Raw genomic sequence first — 19448 nt, 5'->3', positions numbered from 1 at the left:
TTGCGGCCAAATAAGTGAAGCTGCTTTTTTAAATTTTTGATGCCATGTGACAGTTTAGTTTGAATCTGTCTTCCACATTTGTTTAGTGCATAGACCAAAAGGGAGTTGGGAGGGATGCGAAAATAAAAATTCCAAGTCCTGGAGAAAACATTTGTGTGCGCACTCTTAGAAATAGGTGATAATTGTCACTGGAGTATGCCAAATTATTGTTGCAGGGTCTAGCAGAGCCTCATTAATAGGTAGCAGGATGCAGGCAGATGATGATGTATGCAGGATGTCGATCAGTTTATGCTGCGACCCAACCTCCTCAAGTGGAATTTTCAGAATCTGCTATCCTTTATTTCTTAGGTTCTGTAAAAATCTCTCTATGAAGAAACAGTAATTAGTCTCTTAGCAACCTTAACCAAGTATGTTCTCTTTTTGTTAAGTATTAAGAATAAAAAAATAAATGTTAGGAGCTCTACAATTAATTGTGTCAAGATGCATGCATGATTCTTCAGTGTGTGTATGAAACACAGTCATAGTCCTCCTCTTGTTAAAGTACCTAGCATTTGAATTTACTATTTGAGGCTGCATGGGCTTCATTTGTACAATAGCAAAAGGTGGTGGTGGTGTTTTTTTAAATCTTAGACCATTGTAAAAAATGTAAACGTTTCTCTCTTGTAACATTCAAGTTGGTTTAATGTCATAACAGTAAATAGTTAGTTTTCAAATCTGGTTAGCAAGCTGTGCACAGGTTGACAGAGTACAAAAAAGCTGCCCACTAAAGAGAGTTTGGAGGAGTGTTGTTTGCGTTATTTAATAGATTAGTATACACTAGTGCTTTAAAATTCACTCTCTCTGATTCCAATATATGCCCTTATATAAATCACCCTTGATACGGTAGGTAAGGTCTGCTTGGATGTAAGAGTGAAAAGCCTGCCAACATTCTGAGAAATTCCATGATTTGCAATTTTAAAAGCTATAACTATGTGAAATAAGATGACCTTTTTAACAAGTGATGATCTTTAGTCACAGTATGTTTTTAGCACATATGAATAAACTTATTTATATTTCATTAAAGTGATACAGCTTTCTACTTATTTGCATGGAATTATCAAAAGCACTCAGTATTGACCTAACTCTGCTCATTGACTACAATGGGACCAGTTAGGCCACAATGCTGAGGGTTTTTTTGGAAATTGCACCTTTGGGTATGACCACAGCAGCTGGGAGCAAACCTCACAGCCTGAGTAGACAGACTCTTGCTCATGTAGCTCAAACAAATAGCAGCATGGAATTTGCAGCTCCAGCAGAGACTCAAGATAGCCCCCTTAACTTGACCATAGGGGGTTGGATGGGCTTGAGAACCCCGGCTGCAGCGCAAGCCACAACATCCACCCTGCTATTTTCAGTGCACAACTTCAAGCCCCGCTAACACGTCTGTCTACTTGTGCTGGGATGCTTGTAGAATATCTTTAGGGTCTGTTGGAACCAGTATGGGAGAAAGTCAGTCACCTTCAGACCACTTATCTTTCCCTTTATAATTTTTGTACAGTCAGAAACACTGACATGGGTGCCTAAGTACCTAAGTATGCAGTAAGGAACCTGATTTTCTGTTGCTTAAATATTTAAACTCCAGTGCCTAATGTTCAGCACCTGTGGGTATAAAAAATAATAAGGCACTTCTATAGCACTATCTATACAAATCAAAGTGCTTTACAAAAGGTATTTAATTACCATGGTAATGAATGTTTTAAAATGAGTATGGCAGTTAGGACCACAAGTCCATTGAAAGTCTGACTTTGAATCCCAGTCAGACGTGCTCCTTACTGAGGGACTTTTCAAATCCTACTCCTAAATAAAATAGAGTAGATAGGGAATTATTATACCCATATTGCTGAGAAGAAAACTGAGGCATGGAGGGTGAAGTCACCCCTGTACAGAGGGCCAAATTAAGGGCAGAGATCCATGGGAGTTAGGTGCCTAAATACTTTTGATAATCAGGGCCTAAGTTGGATTTCAGTACTACATGGGCTGCACTGGCCATCTGCATAGGAATGGAAGATGGTGTAAGGAATTAGCTTCCACCTCTGAAGCTTGAAATCATGGATTCAAATACCCACGTGGCCAGGGAAGATAAAATTGATGTAAATTTTAGGAGTACATTTCTCCCAATAAGACCTTGTCTTAGGTCACACAGCAAGTCAGCAGCAGAGCCAAAGTGAGCCCAAGGCTCATGACTCCCATTCCAGTTTCCTATCCACTGGACCATGCTTCCTCCCATCATGCTCCAGCAGTAAACTGAAATGGGAGACAGATGAGAACCTCATTTATCTGATCCCCTACTCATGGCACCTTTTCAGGGAAAGGAAGCCCTGAAAGTCAGGCATTACTTCACTCATTTACTTACAAGTGCAATATCACAAAGTTTCAATTAGTGTCAATTCCAATCCTGGTTTCAATTACTGCAATTGCTGTTACAGATAAATCTTGGAATTGTGAAGTTGGGCTATTGTTCAGCGAGGCACAGAGAGGCTGAGTTCATTGGAAAAAAAAATATTACAGTAACACCTAGACGCTACAACCAAGATTAAGGCCCCATTGTTTGTAGGCACTCTACACACAAAGTAGTAAAAGACAGTCCTTCTAAGCTTACAATCTAAATAGACAAGACACAGGTTGAGAGGGGAAACAGAGGCTCAGATAGATGAAGAGACTTGCCAAGGTCCATGGTAGTGCTGTAAATAGAACCCAGGTCTTCTGAATCCCAGTGCAGTACTCTGTCTACTGGCCCGTACTGCCAGTCATCTTTGGTTTGTACTGACATATCCCTTCAGATGGAGACCTTTTAAACACATGTACTCAATGGCTGAGTCCAAGCATTGCATATGGCCTACTGCTGCAAACGTTTCAGTGTATCATCATTCAGTGGTTTCCGTGAGCCTGGACGTCCATTACACAGACTTCCTCCTCTTCCCAAACATGTTGTTGATTAGTTTGGCCATTGACTTTGATCCACTGGGTCGTCTCTTTTCCTTCACTTTGAAGTTTGTGGTGATAGTTCTCAGGACTTTCGTGAACATGGTCACCACTTCCTGACAATGTTCAGCTGCAGACAGTTCACAGAACTGGCATTTGTTATCCATCGCCAGCTTTTGTCCTTCATCCCAGCCAACCTCTCTCATATGGCATAGATCCTGCTTGTTACCAACTAAGAATACAGCTGACTCTACCACTCTGAAATAAAGTTTTTGATTAGACAAAAAGCCTTATAAAAATGCTACAGGGTACCTGCTCTTGTACGTTGCATATCCAAAGGAAACTGTCAGGTTTTTTTTAATATTATAATATTAATGTAGACCACTAAATGCTATCTAGGATCTCAGATTGCTATAAAGCCTCCTAACCCATCTGTGAGGCAAATGACAACCTCATTTTAGTTATGTTTTATTAAGACTAAAAAAAGTTGACAGTACATTTTCCCCCTTAAATATTAAGAAGAGTATGACAAATATATGCACCAACGGATTAAGGTTGAGACAGTATATGGCGAAAGGGGCTGAAAATATAATTTAAACCATTTCCTAATTTAAGATGATTTTATTCTCAGGTCATGTTTTATTTAGGCAAAAGCCTCAGCAGGTTATGCATTCCTAGGTCAACTGTTGTGAACACCAATACTTAGCACTCAGTTTTTAAAAATCTAACTAGTTCACCAATTAATTCATGCCACTGACCTCTGAACTAATTTAAATTGTGCCCAAGGACATAAAGGGAGTTGATGTCACTGCTGAGGACAGAGTTTAAGAGGAGTTCTTGGTGCCAAATCCTCCCTGATTGTGTCTACACTACTATTTTCTTCAAACTTCCCATTGGTGCAGCTCCACTGGTGACAGCAATGGGGGGAGCTGCAGCATAGGCTAACTACCAGCACTTTCACCAGCACGTTGTCTAATCTTGATCAGAGCAGTTAGTCTTATATCACCTAGCATGACAGTATGATTTACATGTGAAACAAGAATGAAAAAGCCTATAGTATACTGGGTTTTGGGTGGAACGGGGTTGCATTTTGCTGCTGAATTTACCAGCTAGTTATGTTACTATTGTTACGTTGCTGGGTACTATTGCTGTGCAGAGTGTCATTTTAGTGGCTGTTAGGGTACCTAGAGCTCACACTCATCTCTTTTCGTATGTTAGATTGAAAGAAATGTAATATTTATAATACAACTTACCTTTTGCAAGCTGCCAGGTGGGAATCTCGTATCCTGTATAGCAATGCCTTTGCAAAGGCAAAGGAAGCTCTGTTGCTGATGTCATACACAATGACAAATCCATCAGCCCAGTGGAGTTCATCAGTGAGGGACAGCTTCCCCTGTCGTGGCTGAAGGCAATGAAATGCATACGACAATAGAAAGAATCCATTACTGTTATCACTGTACAATATTTTCTAACTAAAAATGTAAGGAAACGTACATGTTTGTACAGTGCACAGCACAGTGGGGCCCTGATCTGGAACTGGTATTCCAAAGAGCTATAGATAAACCACCATCATCACTGGAGATGATTGTTATAATGAATATATAAACAGTGTTTCAGAACTTTAAATCCCCCTTGATAGGTCTTAATCATCAGTAAAGTTAAATTAAATCTTACAGCCAGACTCTGGTCCCTTGATTGCAATGGACTGCCTCTGAATTTACCTCAGGGTAACGAGCACACAACTGTGGCCATCAGTATTTGTTTAACCCTTTTATATACAGACACGATGGGATGGATTGAACCCTCAGCAAGTTCACGGATGACGCTAAGGTGGGGGGAGAGGTAGATACGCTGGAGGGTAGGGATAAGGTCCAGAGTGACCTAGACAAATTGGAGGATTGGGCCAAAAGAAATCTGATGAGGTTCAACAGGGACAAGTGCAGAGTCCTGCACTTAGGACGGAAGAATCCCATGCACTGCTACAGGCTGGGGACCGAATGGGTAAGTGGCAGTTCTGCAGAAAAGGACCTGAGGATTACAGTGGATGAGAAGCTGGATATGAGTCAGTGTGCCCTTGTTGTCAAGAAGGCTTACAGCATATTGGGATGCATTAGTAGGAGCATTGCCAACAGATCGAGGGAACTGATTATTCCCCTCTATTTGGGGCTGGTGAGGCCACATCTGGAGTACAGTGTCCTGTTTTGAGCCCCCCCACTACAGAAAGGATGTGACAAATTGGAGGGAGTTCAGCAGAAGGCAATGAAAATGATTAGGGGGCTGGAGCACATGATTTGAGAGGAGAAGCTGTGGGAACTAGGCTTACTTGGCTGCAGAAGAGAAGAGTGGGGGGGGATTTGATAGCAGCCTTCAACTACCTGAAGGGGGGGTTCCAAAGAGGATGGAGCTAGGCTGTTCTCAGTGGTGGCAGATGACAGAACAAGAAGTAATGGTCTCAAGTTGCAGTGGTCTAGGTTGCAGATTAGGAAACACTATTTCACTAGGAGGGTGGTGAAGCACTGGAATGGGTTACCTAGGGAGGTGGTGGAATCTCCATCCTTAGAAGTTTTTAAGGCCTGGCTTGACAAAGCCCTGACTGGGATGATTTAGGTGGGGTTGGTCCTGCTTTGAGCAGCGGGTTGGATTAGATGACCTCCTGAGGTCTCTTCCAACCCTAATCTATGATTCTGTAGTATGGTGTTGCCACTCTTGATCCTTGTAAAATGAACATGGGGAGTTTGCTGACTTTGTTTGTTGTTTATTGTTCCCACACAATTCCCTATACAAAAGCAACTCTGGTGTTTTTAATCTGTTCCTTCACTAGGAAGTTATTTTAGTGAATCATTTACCCTCCTAGCCATTCAACCTTTCCCCCCAGTCTCTGAAAAGACTTGGAGAGTATGTAAATCCTTCAGCAGGACATCAAGTCACCATACAGACTTTGGTGGGGGCAGTTTGTTAATATGAGTGATGGGATGTTAGAACAGGACAGTGAAAGCAGAGGGAAAAGGGATGAAAGATAGGGTTTCATATTTACTTTGAAAGCCTAGATGGAGAAAGGATGTGGCCAATTAAAAACAAAGGCATCAAAGATGGCTGACAAATCAACAGGTGAAAAATTGCAAAAGCAGAAGATGGTGGCAGATGAGCTGGAGGGGAGCAGAGAGTTAAGAGATCTATGAAATAGTTGGGAGCAAGTCCACAGACAGTTTAATAAAATAAATAAGGTTTTTTGGCTGTATTCTGAAATGAGTAATGAGGCACTGGAGAAAGTTAAGACAAAGCCATTAGTCTTCTTGGTCCAGACCTGAAGGCACCTTGAAAACCGCTGAAAGAACTATACAAAAGGATAACATCAGTGTAGGTGATAATTAATGTCAAAGGGAGAAAAGAAGACCGCATAATTTTCCATTATTTTTATATGTTTTAAAGATGGTCAAGCCCATGAAGAAGAGTCTGTAGATAGAAAACCTTTCTAGCTCCAGATTATTGGGGATTTCTAACTAGCCCTCTTTTCCCAAATGCCTCAGTGCACTTCTGGAACAATCTATGCTACTCCATCATAACACCAAATGCTGTTTGTGACAGCTTGCAATTCAATGGAAATAGTACAGATTTTTGTTTATATTCAGGGTATTCGGTAGCTGGTTATATTATATATTTTATAAATGGGTGCTGTGCTATACAAACCTAGTACGGCAAGTTCCCTGCCCAGAAAGTCTCCAATCGAAATGCAAAATTTGTTACTGTCTTGATTTCAATCTGTTGCAATGTGTGCTGATCTGTGTACTTTGCAACTAAAACAAATCATTTAAGGGAGACTGGGCAGCTTAGATATGGCATAGAGCCTTTCATACCCAGAGCTGTCTGCACTGGGAAAATTTACCTAAAAAAGACTAAAAGAAAAGGAGTACTTGTGGCACCTTAGAGACTAACCAATTTATTTGAGCATGAGCTTTCGTGAGCTACAGCTCACTTCATCAGATGTGAGCTGTAGCTCACGAAAGCTCATGCTCAAATAAATTGGTTAGTCTCTAAGGTGCCACAAGTACTCCTTTTCTTTTTGCGAATACAGACTAACACGGCTGTTCCTCTGAAACCTAAAAAAGACTGACTAGTTCAGCAGAATCATTGCTGAAACTGGTGAGAGCCACAATGTAGGCAAGACTTTAGTGCCCTCCACCATCATTTTAGATAAACCAGTTGAAATACAAGTCTAATTGAAATGGGGATGAAGGGGTTCTGACTGCAGGAGATTTGCCCCTACTATTGCTTGCCCCTAGTTCAGCTGCACTGTGGGAATTTTTTGGTAAGTTTCCTGCCCCCAACAAGGTCAACGTTAGGGTTCACGTGCAGCTCAGATTTGCAAAGACCAAAAATGGTTCTTCTCCGAGAGATGCCTGTGGGACTGAGTTGGTCTTAGTTCTGTTCAGGGTGGGTAGGTGCCTCTATCACAGAAAATACCACCAAGCTTGATGCACGAGGCAGTCTGAGGGTGGAGGAGAGAACTCCAAAGAGTCCCCTCAAGGAGTTTCCCTAGATCATTCTGAACCCAGATTCAGGGAGTTGCAGAGGGCCAGAGCTATCTGCTCAGAGGTCCTGTGCCTACTCCCTAATGATGGGCTACCCTGCTCCAACTCCTGGCCAACATGGTTCCAGCTGAGTCAAGCTGCCAAGGTCCACCCTGGATGCCACTGCCCCAGTTCCCACTAATGGGGGACGGAAGCCCATAATGCACAGAAAGACAACAGCAGGAACATCAACGTCAAGCATCATTACATTAATTGAGATCCTCTCCAGGGTTTGAGGAGAGGGGGATGATGCAGGATCATCTGGCCTGCTCCTTCATTTCTGTGCTATGGCCTTAGATCCTTTGGCCACGTGGATGATGGCTCTTTGCAGGGCCTAGTATCATAGTGTTGAGCAGAGATGGCTCGTCTGTTTTGGGTAATACTGTGGGGAATGAGCTGGCTTATCTGGCTATGTTTTTGACACATCCATCACCATATCATCTTTATTAACCATTTCAGCAGAGAAGGAAGGAATTGAATGACCATGAAGGCTGAATTCCCTTAGAAGTGTTTTATTCAGGTCAGAGTTAAGCCCAGTTGTTAACATGGGAAAGTCTGTATTGTCACTATCATTGGATCTATTCTGGGAATACAGGACTTCAGTTTCCAGGGCTATTTGGCCATGGTCATGGGTAAATGAAATTTAGTTAATGTTTTTAAATTAACCATTTAAAAGGATATTTGGGGAAACTATACAAATAGTGATTGCAACCTTTTTGCCCTTCCTATGAATTTAAAGATGCATGTAATTTTACTGTACAATGTTATATTTGGTTGCCACTGGTAGTTTTCAAAATGGAAAAGCATTGACCAGATAGCTGTCCAATGAAGGGCTCATTCTATAAAGTTGGAAAATGCTCAGTACAGAGAGAGTCCTGACAGCTACATGTTATAGCTACGGGAATTTCAATCTTCTGTGTCAGTTGCTAAAAGTGCAAAGTGTGAGTTAGCTTTTCTCCTCTCTCCTCCCTGCCACCTCACTCTTAGAAGGACCTTTGGAAGCAGCCTTGCTGTGCTCATCCTTTATAAGTTGTGCTTACCTGTGAACAAGGGTCATAAATTTCCATGTGCATTTGCCTCCCATCCAGACACAAATGTTTAGTGTAGATGCACTCTACAAGACACATGGCATTAAAATCAATATCAGAGTTAACAAGGGGGTGGGGGGAAAGGCTTTAATCGCTATATTGCCAATGAAGAAATATAAGATTTGCTGTAGTGAATTAGCCCTTGGTCCATCAAGTTGCATATCAATCCTCTGGCAGAACCTGATGTGTTACTGGAAAGTGAACCCATCCCTCAGATATGCCTATAGTGAATTGTGCAATGCTTAATTGTGTCCCTCAGCTCATGGCTGGCCAGGTCCTATTCCACTGTGATGCCCAAACAGGTGCCAACGTGTGAGGGAACATTGTTAGAACATAGTGCTAGCCATTTGAGACAGCATATAAGGATGCACAGGTAAATGCTCATGCTTTTAGGATAGTGAGTAATTTCCCAAAAATCTCTACAAATATTATGAAAGTTTTAGGGTAGCTAGGACATGATAGCAACCTGTATGTTGAGAAGTGATGGGAGCAGGAGCTGGCTATGACTTCAGGGTAGAGGGAAGGTAAACTTGGAATCAGTTAAGTTGTGATGACCCACTTATTCTATTCTGCATGTTCAGCACATATGCAAAGCCTTATGCAAAGTTTTTTCCTCAACGTAAAATAGAACCATAGGGGTAACTCATTTTATTAGGTTTTTTTCAAATAGGTTAGGTGGGTATAAGCTTTCCTCACACAAGCAGTGTTGGTTTGACCCTGTCAAGTTATAATTATGCTGGTATTATACAAGCCTGAACTTGGGTGCTGATCCTGAAAAAGCTGGTACCAGGAGTAACACTTAACTACAATGCCAGGGCTCAAATGGGAAACCTCACAGTAGCAAGCATTTCCCTCAGTAGTGTTTGCAGGATTGAGTCCTCCAGCTGTATTCTTAGAAGCTGAAACATGCACTCAGCGTCGCAATGCCTCACTGATATGCGGGGGCCTCAGCCTGATTTTCAGAACATGAGATTCAGGCACTTAGGAGCCAAAATCACTTTTAAAAATGGGACTCAGACATTGTAATGCTGAGCACAATTCCTAAATACTTTTAAAAATCTGGACCTAAATCTCATTTTCAAAAGCGATTTAGGCATTTTGGAGCCAAAATCCAATTGACGGGATTCAATTGACGGGATTCAGACTAAGTGCCTAAAACTTAGGCTCCTAAATCAGTTAGGTCTTGCAATGCTGACCATAGCAAAACCCAAACGCCTTTTAAAATCTGGGGCATAGGCTACACTATCGAAATATTTTGAAAATCTCCAACAGTTGCTATTAATATTGGGACAAGATGTTGCCACTATTCTAAGCACCATGTTGCTCTGAGCAAATCTAATCAGCGCACTATTTCAAACAGTACTGACAATTTACTGTCTAGGGCTGCCAATGTTGCCAACCTTGGGGAAGCTGAACTGGTGTTTACAATGGTGCGAACAGTTCAAAAAATTCCTGGTGCAGACAGGGCCCAGATAAAGCTCACCATTGCTGGGATTCCCCTTGACTCCCAATCAGCACCATGTTAGTCTTCAGGTAGAGCTGCAGTTCTGAATATCTGGCCTATCCTCAGCTACTTCCTTACCTCCTTCAGAATCCTCAAGTGAATATTTGGGATGGGAAAATTAGAAGGATAAATCTGCAGCACACTCAAACATTGTGGCATCCATAATTAAGTAAGAACATAAAACTTTTGAAATCCAATCTCTTTGATTCGACTACAAAATGTTCTGGGCTGATTTGTGGATTGCTTTTTATTTTATTCACCTGCTAGCTGCAGAAGCAGGTCAAAAATTATTTTCAAACAGTGTTTGTACAGCTCAAGATTCTCTTTACAAATACATGGGTTTGTTAAAAAATTTTCTTTGAAAAACAGCGGGGATTTTGTGTGTGCAACTCACAGTACTAGCTTGTTCCCCTGTCCTGCTGAGTCCAGCTGATTTAGGAGATTCTCAGAGGCACAAAGGGCAGTTATGCACCCAACTCCTTTCCAAAACTTAGATTTGGATTGTCAATCCTTTGTGGCACGGATTGTCTTTTTGTTCTGTATGTACAGCACCTAGCACAATGGACCAGTGCTCTATGACTGGGGTTCCTAAGCACTACTGCAATACAAATAATAAAAAGGGAATGGGAGTTGGGTGGGTAACTGCCCTTTGTGCCTCTGGAAATCTCCCTCTTACTGCATTCTCTTTTCTCCAGGTGCTCCATAGCTTATCTATGGAAAATGCAAGTCTCTTAAGGCCAAATTTTGACTTTTCCTGAAAAAGGCCTCTTGGAACAAGAAGTTTGTTTGCAGAGAAGGTAAAAACATTTTTTCTATTTCTTCACTCTCTTCTTTAATTGTCTTCTCTCTACTTTATGGTGTACAGAGTTTACCAGCCTTTTTGTGTCTGATCTAGTTAAGTTTCTTTAGCAATCTGCCCTTTTCATTTCTGATTAGTACTTCACTTGGCACAGCATGTGCTGAGTTTTACATGTTCATTTTTATACATCTGGTTTCTACATGAGTTATGTTTCTATTCATATTTTCATCAGAAAAACTCAAAGTAACAAACTAAACAAATTAAATCACTATTTTAAAAGATTGTTTGTTCAGTTTCCATTTTAAAGATACTTTCTGAAACAATAATAAACCTACTTCTCTGGGATCAAACAGCTCATCATTCACTATTACCCTTGGAAAATCATTTCAGTGAATGTATATAACCCAAAAAGAAACACTTTGATTAGATGTTAGGAAACACTTCTAAATAGAACTGAGAATTTAAAAAGAAAATTCAGGTGCGTAGTTGGTAGGAAATTAAAAATGGACATTTCATATTTACATTGGTTTTAGTGCTCGTTAGAGGTACGATTTATAGAACGCCTAAAACAAAACGCAGAAAAGTTGCGAATGGGAGCTTACCAGCATGAGAAGCATATTCTCCAATGAAACGCCTGGTTAGGAATCTCACTGTGAGGGCTGCAATACAAAACAAAACAAACTCCAGCTGAGCACATGCCTGGTTCAATGACGGTTAACTTTATACAACTTTTGACCTTACTTGGTGCGCAAAAATCCCCAACATTTAAAAATCAGTCGTGTTCTCTCCCCGGCTGCACACCGATTGCCAAGGGGGAGTGCTGCAAACTGAGATTGGAGGACCAGCAGTTGCGTGATCAATAATGCAAAAGTCCGGGGGGTGGAGAGGGAGGCGAAGATCCGGGGCTCCTCGTAGTAGCACAATGGAAGGGCCAGTGTGCAGCTGGAATGGACACATCTTTAAACGCTGCAGCTGTTTCCTACTTTGTCTTGGTGCAGAAAACCCGCTGGCCATTGATTCACGGGATCAGCGGATTATTAAAAAAGTCGCGTTGCCCGAGTCGCAACCACCCTGACAAAACTTGGCAGGGACCCGGGTCACACTGACATCCCACTTGTTCAATCCCTTCCCCCCAAGCCCACAAAGTTAACTTGTAAGTTTACCAGACTTGCCGGCTCCTCTGCTGCCCAGCACAGCGAGCTTCAGCTCATTCATCCTGAGCCAGCCGTCGCCCCAGCGCCGGGCTGAGCGCTTCAAAAAGCCTCTTCGGTGCGGAGCCAGCTGTGCGGCCCGCCCGCTCCTAGCGCCTCGCCGCCGCCGCCGCCGCCAGCCCCCGGACACGCTCTCGTGGCCGGCACGCGGCTGGCTCCGGGCGGGCTCCCACAGCGAGCGCTCCCCTCCCCGCCGCTTCTTTATAACCTCCTGGGCCGGGGGCGTCAAGGGGAGGCCGTCGTCGAGCTCTTTGTTCCTCTGGCAACGCAGCTCTGCGGACCGCCCACGCCGCGTTGCCTGCAAGAAGCAGTTCGACTAGGAGTTGCCCGAGCGCCTCTTCCTTCACCAACCTGGCTGCGATCGTCCCCAGGGATTCTCCCCCTCCCCCAGGAGGTTTCTAGTTACCGACCAGAGCAAAGGACAAGGACGGGTCAGTGACTGGTTGCTTCGGTTTTGTTTTCGCAAGCGAGGCAGTCACTTCCGTGAGGGTAGCAGCCGTGTTCGTCTGTATCCCCAAAAAGAAAAGGAGGACTTGGGGCACCTTAGAGACAAACCAATTTGTTCGAGCATAAGCCTTCCTGAGCTACAGCTCACTTCAGATGAAGTAGCGCTCAAAAGCTTATGCTCAGATAAATTGGTTCGTCTCTAAGGTGCCCCAAGTCCTCCTTTTCTTTTCACTTCCTTTAGCGAGTCTCACCCACGTCCATTGTGCGGGAGGATGGGAAAGTGACCCCCTCCTCCCCCTCAGATTTGCAGTTAGCAACATTGTGATGAAACATGAAAATGGAACAAAGTTCCTCTGGCAGATCACATAGTTCTGACTGTAAACATTTACTCTGAGCTGAAACTTAGCGTAATAAACTTGTTTGCAAATTTCTGACAACCGCCCCCATATTTTTCCTTGCTTTTTGCCCACCATACAAACCATAGCTTGAGTCTTTTTAAAGCCAGGTGCAAAGCTGAGTAGTTGTAGCTGTTCTAACATTCAAAAATGTTTTTATTAAGTTGTTTGGAGAAAATTTGTCTTTTGGACCAAGGGCTTTGAATGTTGGTTCCAAGGACATTAAAACAGACAATTGCACATGTATGGAAAAGGTGGTTCTAGCAATGTAAAGTCACTTTTACTAGAAACAGAACTTTAAAAAACTATTTTGACCTTCAAATTACTTTACAATCACTATGGCCCTGATCCCGCAAACACTTAGGCCCATGTGTGACTTTGTCCATGTAACAGTGCTATTGATTTCAGTAAGGCTACTCAGTTGGAAAAAGTCCAAGATGGTAGTGTGAGGGCACTGTTGCCCCCTTACTAACATTCAGTGGGGGAGTTTTAGTTGCTAGCTCCCAGTACTAAGAAGGGGGAAGGGTCAATGGGGAATCAGGACCCTGAGACTGCCAGCCCCCAGGAACAATGGAGAGAGGCCAATGCTCCAGGTCAGCCTGAATGACTTGGGGGGGGGGCGCACAGGCCAATCAGGGAGGCAGGAGGCCAGGAAGGTCCGTTCTCCATGTGAGCTGGAATTGCCTGGGTCAGACAATGTGGGGCCGAGCTAAGGAGAAAGCAGGGGCCCAAGCTAAGCTGGGGAGCAGAGCTGTGCCAGATCCAGAGAAAGCAGCCCCTGTCCTGGGAGCAGAGCTGCAGCCCAAAGCCAGAGGCACAGCCCAGAGAGAGCAGACTTGCCCTGGGAGCAGAGCTGCAGCAACCAGAGGCAGAGGGGCCAGAAAAGCAGCCCAGGAAGCAGGTCAGTGCTGGGAGCAGAGTCACAGAAGCAGCCTGCAGAGCAGACCTGTCCTGGGAGCAGAGCTGCAGCAACCAGAGGCAGAGGAGCCAAAGAAGCAGCCCAGGGAGCTGGAGGCAGAGCAGCAGCGCTGAGACCGAGTGGTGGAGCTGGGGCTGGAGCAGTCTGGAGCTGGGTGCGGTGAGCAGCTGGGGAAAGCGAGGGGGACCCTGGGCAACAGGCCCAGCACAGGGAGACGCCTCAGCCAAGAGGCTCTGCAGGCCAGGCTTGGATCGTAACCCTGACAGGGTGGGGGCAACACTGGGAAGAAGGGTCCTAGCATTTAGAGCCTGAGAGCGTGTGGCCACCACCAGAGCAAGTGTCCGACCCACAGCATCCCTGCAGCAAAGCCAGGGCCTGAGAAGGTGGCCTGGGACTTACAAGGAACAGACTGTGAGCTGCCCTGACATTCCAAAGACACTGTTTGCGATGTTCCCTGCCACAGAGTGGGTTGATGTATTTCCTTTAACCTTTCCCTTTTTCCTTATTCTTTTTTAAATTAATTGTTGATTAAATTACATACAAGTTAGAGCAAATGCAAGTTATGGTCAGTGGGTCAGAGAAGTGCCCAATGCAGAGAGAGTACCCCGGAGTGGGGACACCCTAGCTCGTCCTTGGTGACCACAGCAGGGTTGGGGGGGGTCGAGCCCCCCAGGAATCCTGGCCCCAGCCTTGTTGGGGTTGCGAGGAAGCCAGACAGGAGAGTGGAAGGGGAGTCCTCAAGGACAGGGAGGTCACTGGGTAAAGGAAGTGGGAGCGAGGACTCGGATCCTTTTGCTAGCCCACTTCACTGGGTAGTGCAGAAGCCAGGAAAGTTCCGCACAGTAGCGGGACTATTCCACCGCTTACAGTAGCCTAATTAAGGCTCACAACACTGTGAAGCAGAAAGACATGAGAGATGGGGAAAACTAATGAATAAAAAGGGTGTCATTTGGCCAAGTTCACACAGTCAAGTCAGTGGCAAAACTAAGACTAGAACTCTTTCCTACTTCTAGTAGTGTGACTTAACTGCATTGTTCCATCTCCATATAGAGGCAGAAGTTGGTTCAATAAAAGTTTTAATAGCATATATGCTTGCAGAAGCTAATTTGTAATCTCGTGCACTTGAATACTCATGAGAGCAAATTTTAAGTTCACGTTGTGTAAACATTCACACAGAAAACACCATTGTAAAAATTATTAATCCATCAGGGAACAGAAATAATGCCTTAAGATTTGTGATCACTGATATTCACAGGTAAATAACAGTCCACATTTCAAGTAGCAATCCACATACAATTTGTTCAAACTACGCAGAATTACTTTGAATAATAGTACATTAAAGAGATACAAGCTGAGTGAGGTAATATCTTTTATTGGATCAACTTCTGTTGGTGAGGGAGACAAGCTTTCCAGCTTACCCAGAGCTCTTCTTTGGGAAGAAGAAACTAATTCAAACTAATTAGTCTGGGAAACTAATTCAGCCCTGGTCTACTCTACGATTAGGTCGATGTAAGGCATCTTACATGGACCTCATTCTGTAAGTGTCTATACAGAGTTTATGTCTACACTAGCATTTTTGTCGGTATAATTTATGACGCTCAGGGGTGTGGAAAAAAAATCCCTCTGAGCGACATTAGTTACACCAAGAGAAGCGCTGATGCAGACAACACTGTCGGTGGGAGACATTCCCCCTCCAATATAGCTACCGTTGCTTGTTGGGGGTGGTTTAATTATGTCGATGGGAGAGCTCTCTCCCGTTGGCATAGAGCAGTGTAACTTACGTTGCTTGGGCGGGTGGCTTTTTCACATGCCTGAGGGACATAAGTTATACCACTGTCAGGCTCTCTCTCCGTGAGTGTTTTTGTTGGTAAAACTTATGTTGCTCGGGGGTGTGAAAAAGCCACACACCCCCAACTGACAAAAGTTTCACCAACAGAAGCGCTGGTGTGGACAGCGTTATGTCTTCAGGAGATGTTCTCCTGCCCACATAGCTACTGCCACTCGTTGGGGGTGGTTTAATTATGCCAGTGGCAGAGAGCTCTCCTGCCAGCAGAGAACGGCTACATGGGAGACCTTACAGTGGTACAGCTGTGCGGTCCGTAGACACGGCCTTTTTTGTGTCACTGCTAAATACAAGGTGGAACAGAGTGTTTAGCATAAGTAGTTAACACATATTTCAAAGGACCATTCAAGATGTAGTGGCCCGTTAACACCCTTGCAGTCATAGGGGTGGAAAGGTAGGTGGGGCGGGGACAAGCAGCTGCGGGGAGGAGGGGTTATATCACTACGGGGTGTGAAAAAGCCACCCCCCTAAGCAATGTAAATTACACCATTCTAAGCGCCAGTGTGGACAGTGCTATGTTGGCGGAAGAGTTTCTCCTGCAAACATAACTCCCGCTGATCGCAGGGCTGGAGTAATTAAGCCGATGGGACAGCTCTCCCGTTGGCTTAGAGCAGTTATATCAGAGAGCGTACAGGCAGCTGCATCACTGCAGCTCCGCTACTGTAAACTCTCTAATGTAGTCGTAGCCTGAGTTAGTTTCCCAGATGCGAAGAAGAGCTCTGTGTAAGCTCGAAAGCTAGTCTCTCACCAACAGATGTTGGTCTAATAAAAGACATTACCTCCCCCGTCTCCCTCCGGGTCTCTCTAATATCCTGGGACCAACACAGCTACAACAGCACTGCATAGTTCATTTAAAGAAAAGCATGATCTCTTAGCAGAAATTTTGCAAAGTAAATGAGGCAGCATTCATAAAACAATGTGAATTATTTCCTTGGCTCTAGTGTTAAGAATAAAGAACACCATTCACTATTGCCCTGTACAGTCATCTACTCAATGCAAAGTAAGTGTTAAATGAACCCATTCTGAATTGGATTTGTTTTCCACTCTCTCCACTGGTGTGTATGACAAGGGACAGGGCATCAGTGAACTGGGTCCAAACTGTTCTGTGTATTCAGTATCACATTTTCCCATAGGTAACTCAGAATCCCTTATACATTTCCAAATGCTATGGGATCATAGACACAGGTACTGACTTTCCCTGTGCCAGGGGTGCTCAACCCCCGACTCTGCCTGAGGCCTTGCCCCCACTCCACCCTTACCTCAAAATCCCCACCCCACCTCTTCCCCAACCCATTTCGCCCCTTCCCTGAGCACGCCATGTCGTCACTCCTAGAGCCTCCTGCAAGCTGCAAAACAGCTGATCGTGGTAGTCGGGAGGCACGGGTAGGGAGGGGGAAGTGCTGATTGGCCGGACCCACCAGCAGCGAGCCCACCAGCTGATAGGGGGGCTTCCAGTGGGTGTTCAGCACCCACCATTTTTTCCTCCCGGGTGCTTCAGGCCCGGAGCACCCACGGCGTCGGCACCTATGATCATAGCAATCTGTGGGCTATGAATTAATTATTAACCAAAGGAGAGACTGTCAATGTCCAACCAATTAAAATGGTAAAAGATGTAGAAACTAAATTAAAGAGTTGCTTTTGATTTGGTTAAGATGGGAGTTGTCAGCCATTTTCACAGTGTGGATCGCAGTTCTGAGGTGAGATTGTCGCATAGACACTTCCTGCTCATTCCCAATCCTGTGGACTAGCTCTCCCTCCTTTCGTGATTGATGCCATCCTGTGGCAATTACAACAGTTGATTACAGAGAAAGGTAATATTAAAGGAAGCTAGTTGCCGAATGCACTTTAGGAGCTAGAAACAGGAGTCAGAAGTACAAGACCAACCAGCTCTCTGTGTACCATCGAAGAGCACAGTTAGGAACCACTAGGTTAAGCAGGTTGAAAAATGTGCCAAATGCTATATCCAAATTTGGCACAGAATTTCTAAAGGTCTCAGAAATTCATATACCTACACAATCTAGTCTCTTTCTAGTCTACAGATTATGGCACCAAGTAAAATAAAACCTTAATAAGTAACCATGTATTCTAAAACTAAAAAGGCAAAAACATAACCCACTCCTGACCAAATCAAGTCATCAAGAAGGACATGGTTAACTTTAACTGCCATTTTGGCCAACACACCAGGCACCTCCCAGAAATAGAAGCATGAGTCCCTACACTGGAGCTAAAGAGACAGACTGTGGACATAAACTGTAACAGACTCCCATCCGTTGTGGATTGGGGACAACACACACCTGACCAGTGGAGCGTGTACATATTTTTACAACTGGGCAATAATAACAGCAAAATACCATTGTCACTATCTCTTCACTTGTTTAATGGAAATAAAAGCTATTTTTATGAGGGTGAAAACTGCCATTTTCCTCCTTGAAAATGGTGGATTTTACTTGGTAGAAATTCAGGATTATTTTGTCCAGAAATTGAAATTCCATCACATTTGCTGTGAAAAACCATGTTCTGTAGCAGAAATAACTGATTTGATTTAGGATGAAATGTCGTTAGTACTCTTTTTTTTAATATTTATTTAAATGTTGAATGTGAAAAATAAGCCCTTGTAGTTTTGCACAGATTTACCAGCATTGTGCTCTCTTTCCTTTTATCATGGAGGATTTTGCAATCTCCTGTCATCCGTCCTAACTGGCAACCATTGAGGGACAAAGACATTATGACAGTGTCGGTTCTATTACAACTGCAGTTGCTTCAGATCCAGGCATTGCAATGCATATAAATGGCCAAACAGTTGTAGGTTTCTGCTTGAAAATAAACTTGAGATGCCATGTAACAAAATAATACTTTATGGCCAAAGTTTTCAAATCTGGGAACCAAACTTTAGGTACATAAGTCTGAAAATTTTAGCCTACATTGTACATCATCTGTCTTCCTAAAATGTTTTTTTTTAAAAAGTGTGCTCAAACCTTTTCCAAAGACTACGGTTGGGTGATTAATTTAAGTTTTTCCTTTCAGTTTTGGAAACCAAACTAATAGCAGTGCAAGTGAAACTGGCAAGTAGAGTTTCAATATCTAACCTGAATACAAATGGCCAAAAGTAATTTAGGCTCCAATTCTGCAATGTGAAGTGAGTTGCAATATAGATTGTAACCTCTAAGAGTGAGGTAGTGTCTTTAAATTTCATGTTTACACGGCGACTAGTAGTTCCTGATTGAGGCCTTTAAGTGCTGCTGCAATAGAGATATTAAAAAATAGGGTCCATCTGTGCAACTCAGATTGCAGAATTGGGACTTTAAGACTGAATTTTCCAGCTCTGGTTGCAGATAATAAAAGTTCAGCAAATTATGAAAACCAAGACTAAATGGGTATACTGTGTGTATACACACCAAAGCACAAGGTAAACAGCTTGTATGTGGTTTATTTTTAGTGACTAGTGGAATGTTAACTCTTTTTTTAGCTCCAGTGTTTATAGCACAGTATTAAAACAGATTTCTAACTATGGTAATTCATTGGGAATCTAACATGTTGCCTTTACTTTAAAAAGCTGAGCATTGTGATCCTCAGTACAAAGGAAGCATTTAATAAACTGAAAGGGAAAAGTGGCTTGGAGCATGTTTTTAAAGTACTTAACATTATTTTGAATGACAGTCATGAAGGACATCCTCTGAATGCTGCTGTATAGTGTAGTTTAAGGGACAAATTCT

General features: G+C 43.5%; 1 protein-coding gene across 1 annotated transcript; it reads right to left on the bottom strand.

Annotated features, from left to right (window-relative positions):
* Positions 1 to 2371: 2371 nt before the first annotated feature.
* RERGL (RERG like) lies at positions 2372 to 12685 on the bottom strand. The gene is made up of 5 exons (XM_073319021.1): positions 12084 to 12685; positions 11523 to 11579; positions 8570 to 8643; positions 4215 to 4363; positions 2372 to 3219 (listed from the first exon to the last, which is right to left on the bottom strand). Exons 1-5 carry the CDS (start codon positions 12133 to 12135, stop codon positions 2937 to 2939), a joined length of 615 nt encoding a protein of 204 aa, XP_073175122.1. The 5' UTR covers positions 12136 to 12685; the 3' UTR covers positions 2372 to 2936.
* Between the last annotated feature and the right edge of the window lie 6763 nt (positions 12686 to 19448).

This window comes from Lepidochelys kempii, chromosome 1, assembly GCF_965140265.1.
Source record: "Lepidochelys kempii isolate rLepKem1 chromosome 1, rLepKem1.hap2, whole genome shotgun sequence".
NCBI lineage: Eukaryota > Metazoa > Chordata > Testudines > Cheloniidae > Lepidochelys > Lepidochelys kempii.
The sequence above is the reverse complement of the archived record's forward strand: the minus strand, read 5'-3'. Positions and strand labels throughout refer to the sequence as shown.